This window comes from Citrus clementina, unplaced genomic scaffold (genome assembly GCF_000493195.1).
Source record: "Citrus clementina cultivar Clemenules unplaced genomic scaffold, Citrus_clementina_v1.0 scaffold_3, whole genome shotgun sequence".
Classification (NCBI taxonomy): Eukaryota; Viridiplantae; Streptophyta; class Magnoliopsida; order Sapindales; family Rutaceae; genus Citrus; species Citrus x clementina.
The window spans coordinates 49,171,384-49,179,041 of NW_006262339.1; the positions used below are offsets into that span (position 1 = coordinate 49,171,384).

General features: G+C 37.1%; 2 protein-coding genes across 6 annotated transcripts; both read left to right on the plus strand.

Moving 5' to 3' along the window:
* Positions 1–26: 26 nt before the first annotated feature.
* LOC18047028 lies at positions 27–4,470 on the plus strand. Of its 4 annotated transcripts, XM_024188111.1 has the most exons (14): positions 28–130; positions 227–280; positions 368–569; positions 672–746; positions 872–1,036; positions 1,193–1,233; positions 1,444–1,557; positions 1,808–1,922; positions 2,033–2,223; positions 2,316–2,432; positions 2,715–2,795; positions 3,004–3,242; positions 3,466–3,505; positions 3,715–4,470. In XM_024188111.1, the coding sequence occupies exons 2-14, from the start codon at positions 233–235 to the stop codon at positions 4,291–4,293; spliced, it is 2,007 nt and encodes a 668-aa protein (XP_024043879.1). In that variant the 5' UTR covers positions 28–130; positions 227–232; the 3' UTR covers positions 4,294–4,470. The 4 variants fall into 4 exon arrangements, with proteins under 4 accessions (XP_024043880.1, XP_024043879.1, XP_024043878.1 ...); XM_024188112.1 differs by having other exon boundaries at positions 27–280; positions 2,346–2,432; XM_024188110.1 differs by having other exon boundaries at positions 30–280.
* Positions 4,471–5,083: 613 nt separating this feature from the next.
* On the plus strand, positions 5,084–6,607 carry LOC18047029 (LIM domain-containing protein PLIM2b). 2 transcript variants are annotated; one of them, XM_024189193.1, is made up of 5 exons: positions 5,084–5,357; positions 5,442–5,541; positions 5,631–5,659; positions 5,847–5,939; positions 6,124–6,607. In XM_024189193.1, the coding sequence occupies exons 1-5, from the start codon at positions 5,223–5,225 to the stop codon at positions 6,400–6,402; spliced, it is 636 nt and encodes a 211-aa protein (XP_024044961.1). In that variant the 5' UTR covers positions 5,084–5,222; the 3' UTR covers positions 6,403–6,607. The 2 variants fall into 2 exon arrangements, with proteins under 2 accessions (XP_024044961.1, XP_024044962.1); XM_024189194.1 differs by having other exon boundaries at positions 5,850–5,939.
* Positions 6,608–7,658: the final 1,051 nt, after the last annotated feature.

Sequence of the window (7,658 nt, forward strand, 5' to 3'; positions counted from 1 at the left end):
GGTTACGTCTCTTCTCATCCATTATGCGGATATACGACGTCGTTTAAAGAATTGATGCAATGAACGCGAACTATGACGGAGTTGTTTAGCAGCAAATGGAAATTTGATCATCTTCTTCCCTCTTGTAAGGGTAAGCTGACAGTGATAACAGTGGCTGCTCATTTCAATGAGGTGATTGTTAATTTTACTCGTAGCAAAATTAATCAATTTTCTCTCCTGATCGAAGCTGTCAATGGAAAAACAAGACAGTGATTCGATTCATAACTGCGTGATCAAGCTGGTTAGTATTTTTAATTTAATTTTATGTTCGTAAAATCGTACTAGTGGAGATCAGTTATTAATAGTAGACAACATTATTGGATTGCAGAGAGTGGACCCTAAAAAACGAAGAGACAAGGTATACATAGGATGTGGAGCTGGGTTTGGAGGTGACAGGCCGATGGCGGCTCTTAAGTTGCTTCAAAGCGTCAAACAACTTAACTATCTTGTACTTGAATGTTTAGCTGAACGCACGCTTGCTGACCGTTTTCAGACTATGTCAGTCGGTGGCGATGGTTATGATTCTCGTAGTATGTTTTTCTTTTACTCCATTTTTTTCATTTTTCATTTTTATTTAAAAAAAAAAAACTAACTATTATTATTATTATTTTTGTTTTTGACGAATTCCTCAGTTTCAGAGTGGATGAGGTTGCTCCTACCCTTGGCTGTGGAGAGAGGAACTTGCATTATTACCAACATGGGTGCAAGTAAAGTAAAACTCATCAAGATTGAAGTCCTGACTGAATCTTGATGCCATAAGACAAGAATAATGCCTTTTGAATATTCATTTGATTGTATTAATTTGTTTTACCCATTTTGTTCTTTTGGGCAGTGCACCCACCTGGTGCTCAGGAAAAGGTTCTGGAAATAGCCACTACCCTGGGGCTCAATGTCTCTGTTGCTGTGGCTTATGAAGTTTCTGTTAGAGAATCAGGTATGGCTGCTCTCTCTCGGCTCTTGGGAGGTACTAAAGCAAAGCAACTACAGTACATGCAAAGTTGAGAAATTCAAAATCATGCAGCTTTTTTAATCAATTAAGGCTATTTACAATGCATATCCATTTTGTTTTTTTTTGTTTTTTCCCCTTTAGAATGATTTCCTTTTCTTTTATTTGTTCAACATCAGTTGTAAAAGTTATTCTTTGCATTTTCAGGTTCAAATTCCTCTACTAAGAAACCATATATCATGGAAGGTGTAAGAATCTGGTACTCTTATGGTTATTTCCTTTTCAAGTATTCCAAGTACATATCTGCATTATGTTGACTTTTTCATATCTGTAATAAGTTTAGCCAGAATAATATGCAGTAATGATGATTGTTCATCCAGAGCAAAAGATTCCTGTTTTTCTTTCCGTTTAATTTGCCTTTTATAAAGCTGACTCATCTTTTGGTATAATTTTTTAAGGGTGTCAGCACTTATCTAGGGGCTGCTCCGATTGTTGAATGTCTGGAGAAGTACCAACCAAATGTCATCATTACTTCCCGGGTTGCTGATGCTGCCTTATTTTTAGCACCAATGGTATGTAACATTTTTCCTTCTTTTGACATCTCCATTCAAAGAGGATCCTGCACATAAAATAAACACAAGGATTGAGCACACACCATCCTTGATTGACTACAAGTTTGAAAGAAATAGAGAAAGCATAGGTTTAAGAACCAGATACTTTTCTTATGTTATCAGCACAAAGCATGATCTCTTATGTTATCAGCACAAAGCATGATCTCTTATGTTATCAGCACAAAGCATGATCTAACCGATATATGAATAGGTCTATGAACTAGGCTGGAATTGGGATAACTTAGAGCTGCTGGCACAGGGTTCCCTAGCCGGCCACCTTTTAGAGTGTGGTTGTCAACTTACAGGGGGATACTTCATGCATCCAGGTGGGTTTTATTTTAGATCTAAGCAGCTCCACTGTGTTTCATTAAGCGTTGCAGTGGGTCGTAATATATTTGATAGGTTTGTTGAGAATTTTCTCATATCTCTACTGTAGGAGACAAGTATCGGGATATATCTTTCCAGAGTCTTCTTGATCAGTCACTTCCTTATGCTGAAATTAGCTTTGATGGAAAAATATGCGTGGCGAAAGCGGAGGGCAGTGGTGGAATTTTAAATTTTAGAACATGTGGTCAACAACTTCTTTATGAAGTTGGGGATCCAGCTGCCTATGTCACTCCTGATGTGGTAAGTCAGTTGCATAGCTAGAACTTGTGGTCATGATAATGGAGGATATAAAAGAAAAGAGTGCAAACTTGAATTCTTACTTGTCAATGCAGGTAATTGACATTCGGGATGTTTCTTTCCAGTCATTGTCAAGCCATAAAGTTCTCTGTGGTAGAGCAAACCCTTCTCCTGAATCTGTGCCTGGTAAACTCTTGCGGTTGGTTCCAAAGGTAATTTTTGAGTTCTTGATTTTACTTAACTGTTATGGAGAACATGAATCAAATGAAAGGGATCAACTTTCGTGAATATCAAAGTCCTTGGTCTGTCAAAAATTTACTTGACCATATTCATTGCAGAGATATTATTACAACATAATGCAGAATTTTGTGTGAAACAATTTTACTGGAGTTGACCTTGATGGATGATACTCAATAACAATTGATGGGACCATTCTGGTTAACAAATGAAGCTATATGTTTTGTTTTCTAATGTTATAATTTCCTACTTTTCAGGACTGTGGATGGAAGGGATGGGGGGAGGTATCCTATGGAGGACATGAATGTGTTAAACGAGCTAGAGCTGCTGAATTTTTGGTAGGCTCTTAAGCATGTGACTAGTTTTTAATCAGTTTGATGTCTCAGAATAACAGTGATTATTAATTCTCTACTTGAGGTCCCCACTTGAGACCTCCAAGATCCAACTACATTTTGAATGAAATAAGAAGGAAAAGATCCAACTGCATTGGGCTCATAATTTTATTTGATAGTTTCTCTTTTCTTTTTCCTTTTCTATGTAATTTAGGTTAGGTCGTGGATGGAAGAAGTGGTTCCTGGAGTAAATCACAATATACTTTCTTACATAATTGGACTTGATAGCTTGAAGACAGCAAGCATCAGTGATGATCCTTCGTCATGGAGGACCAGTGAAGATATTAGATTACGCATGGATGGTCTGTTTGAGTTGAAGGATCATGCAGTGCAATTCACTAAAGAATTCATTGCTTTATATACAAATGGACCAGCTGGTGGTGGTGGTGTCAGGTTATTTTATTATCAGCTTGTTCGTCCTTTACTGTTTAAAAAATGTGGGAGCATTTTGCTCCCTGCATGGTCTAAACCAGTTTGTTTCAAATTATTTGACTTTGTTCAAAGTAGTTTTCTATCTTGGTTTTATTACTTCTCCCTTGCATTCATGATCCATGGATGACCCAACCCCCCTTTTCTTTTTGATCTCCTCAAATACTTATTTGTTTTCTGTACGCAGCACCGGACACAAAAAAGAGGTCATTCTTGAAAAGCAATTGGTACTGTTTCTGCCCACTCTCTCTTTGTCTGTGCCATCAATTTTTATCTGCATCATTGTATTCCTAAAATCAGTACTTAAACCTTCAGTCCATCTAATCATTTATTAAAACACATGAAGATTCTTATTCAAATCTTTCTAGTTGTCAGGCAAAAATTCTCAATTGTCAGAATGTAGTATCATAAGAAGAAATGTTCGATGGTCATTCAGGTTGGACGTGAACATGTCTTCTGGCAAACTGGATTAAAGTGCAGTAAAGTAGCAGATTCTATTACTCAAGAGGTCACTCGTGAAGAAAATTTGCTAAAGACTGATGTTGTGCATGAACCTTTATCGCTGCCAGAAGCAAGTCTGAACATTTGTTCTGTGGATTGTTCATCAAAAGAAATTGGCCTTTCTTCTGCTCCATCTGGCCAGAAGATTCCTCTTTATACTGTATGCCACAGTAGATCAGGAGACAAAGGAAATGACTTAAATTTCTCCATGATCCCACATTTCCCTCTAGATTTTGAAAGGCTGAAGATGATCATAACACCCCGGTGGGTAAAGGATGTTGTCTCAACTCTTCTGAATACCTCTTCATTTCCTGACTCAGATGCAATCAACAAGAGAGACCAGTGGGTCAATGAACATGTAAAGGTGGAAATTTATGAAGTCAGAGGAATCCATTCTTTGAACGTGGTGGTCCGAAACATTCTAGATGGCGGTGTCAACTGCTCTAGAAGGATTGATAGGCATGGGAAATCAATATCGGATCTCATCCTCTCCCAGCAAGTTGTGCTACCGTGATTGAGTGGTTCAAGCACCATTGTAGTATCTGCATCTTACATTTTGAAATAATGTTTTCGTATCTTCATCTTATTTTATTTTTTATATTTTTGGATATTTGTCACAGCACTGAATATGCTAATAAGTATTTTGTCCTATTACAATTTCAGAACTAATTTATTCCAGAATATCTAAGGATTCCTGTGGCTGTAAATACTATTCTTTTTGCACCCAAAATAAGCGGAAACTTAATAAAACGGTTGCATTAGATGCCTTTAATAGTTGTAACAAGTGAAACCATTTTGCAAACCCAAAGTCGAATTGTGGTGGTTGCAAATGAATTAACACTAAATTAATGATCCAACCCACCTAAAGCAGCTTTAATTTTGTACCAATCCATTAGGCTAGCTACTGCCGGATTAATGTAACATTGAAACTATTACCCACCATTTGCTAATTGAATTATAATTTTAACAGTTGGTTTTGACTTACATAACATGCCATTTGTATATTTGACACTTAACTACAACCACAGCTAATAGCAGAAACAGTTGTTTTACAATTGAAATGGTCAGATTGCTAACCTTATTTTACTCCAATTCTATTGGATTATATCCACAATTACAGCGCTAACATTGCAGACTTACCTCAGAATGTTGGGATCTCCAATCACGTGTCCATTATTTACAGGTCGATCCAATCAAATTTCCACCATTGCAAGACAAGGCAAGTACCCATTTTTAATCTAGATATAAATCTGTTTTGTATGAACAGAACTAGGACTTTGTTTATTCTACCTTTGTCTGAGGCACTAAGCAATTACTGGGGTATTTTCTTTTTCAGCCTTTTTTCCTTTTGATACTCAGCCAACCTGAAACATTACTCGTTCTTTCTTTTAAATCTTCAAAAAGTTTCCGAATTTCGGATCTTTTTCGAAGAAGGGAAAAAGAATGGCATTCACTGGAACTCTTGACAAATGCAAGGCCTGTGATAAGACTGTTTATGTTGTTGACATGTTGTCCCTTGAAGGAATGCCTTATCATAAATCCTGCTTCAAATGCAGCCATTGCAAAGGAACTCTTGTGGTATGTGTTATTTTGTATTTGTTTTTTTTTTCTCTACAATTCTTTTCCTTCCTTCCAGTTTTTTGAAAAATGTACCGTTGCCAGATGAGCAACTACTCATCCATGGATGGAGTCCTCTACTGCAAGCCTCATTTCGAGCAACTTTTCAAGGAATCTGGCAATTTTAGCAAGAATTTTCAGACCGGTAAGAATCCCTCGTCTTGTTCGAATGTTCATAACATTATATTTCGGCTAAGCAAGCAATAACCTTTCTTATTGCTGAATGATTTACAGGAACAAAAGCTGAGAAACAAATGGAGCTGGTATGCCCTCTAATTCTGTACATTTAGATGCATATAGTTGGATTGCCTTTTAAATGTATCATTACAATGAAAGCACTTGTGCTAGATTTGCATGGGAATTGGAAACCCTCCTACTTAAATTGGATTTGTCACCTTCAAACTCTGATTTTTCTTTCTTTTTTTTACTTAATTTATATCAATGCTGTAGCAGAATAGAACCCCCAGCAAACTCTCCTCCTTGTTCAGTGGAACCCAAGACAAATGTGCTGCTTGTGAGAAAACTGTGTATCCCTTGGAGAAGGTTTGTAATGCTTTGATCACGTATATATTTTGTTTCATTTTTTGCAAAGGAATTAGGCTGAATCAAAGTTTCATATTGGATCTCGTATATAAAAATGTTAAAGTTAAATCCTATTTCTGAATGATCAATTTGTGATGATTAGAATCAATTTTCATTTTCTTCATGATCATTTGGATTGAAACAGGTGACCATGGAAGGAGATTGTTTCCACAAGACATGCTTCAGATGTGCTCATGGAGGTTGCCCTCTCACGCACTCATCATATGCTGCTCTTGATGGAGTTCTTTACTGCAAGCATCACTTTGCTCAGCTCTTCATGGAGAAAGGCAATTACAGCCATGTCCTCAAGGCCGCTAACCACAAAAGAACTGCTTCTTCTTCTTCTACATCCCCTGCTGAACAAATTGAGAATAAACCAGATGATGAATCTGGTGCCGAAGACCAGACAGAGGAGCAATCTTAATTCATACGAGAAGCACTATATGAATTCTTCTCTTTGCCGCCATTTCGAGATTTTAAGTGCTTTTATCCGGTGGAAGACCTTCTCATCAAATTGAAATTCTTGTCTTATTGTTCACAAATTGTTTGAATTTCCTTATTTTTACGTCCTTGATACCAATCATGTGATACACTATATTAAGATCTTTAGACTGTTGCCAAAATATTTGTTTCCATCAAATTTGACTTGTGCACATATAAAACTTTGTTTGTCGTGTGTAATGAACCTGTTACTTACTGATTTGAGCTTCCTCAATTCAAATTTCTTGTTTAAACTGTAACAATAACATTAAAAACATGTCCTCTTAGCACGCGCTTAAAATAAGTACTCATACTCTTAACAATAACATAAAATCAAGAGGAAAAAATTTTCTCCCCCAGATTTCTCTTTCTCTTTATTGCCACCATGTTAGAGCTCAAATTTCATAAGAGTATTCTGCTGAAAGAGGCCGTGGCGTCAGTGGCAAACATCAGTCACACTACCAAAGCCTCCATTTACTGCACGCAAGATGAGTTATCTCTCTATATTTGTGAGGAGCCTCCAGGCATGCTCATTTCTGTACTTCATCTGATGCCTTCGGGTTTCCAAACATTTTACGGTGACAAACCAGGACACAGAGACATCGACCTCAATGCCTTTTCTGAGTTACTCAATTTGGCTACTGATAATGAGGTCATCACTATCTCATTAGTGATATAAGAAGGATAAAGACCTTTCGTGGGGACAAGGCCATTAAGTTTCGTTGTAAGGACTTGGGTATGTTCCTTTTTCCGTTTTCTTTGAATATTGCTTGTTCCAAGATTCGGAATGGCAACTGTTAGCGCGTAGAGAATACCTGGGAAAAGAAATGTTGGTTTTGCAATAAAAAAGTGGCCAAGAGACTGACTCAATGGAAATGTTCGATAACTTTGCTTTATATGCTTCCAGGTTATTTTTGCTGTGTAACTATTCTTTTGTTCTGAGATGATGAGAGAAAAGAAAGGATCTTGAATATGTAGTCTTGAGTATTGGTACACGGGAAGATAAGAAGTCCATTGAAATGGACCTTATAGCTGTTCAGCGGTTTAAACAATATACCTGACTTCAATATGATTGAGTTGCGTCTGACTTTGTCATGGTGCCTTTAGATTTTAAACACGCTTTAACTTATGGTGAATACAATCTCAGGCACTGGCAAAACCCGATTCTTTCAAATGGAATTGACTAAAGCTGATAGAGAT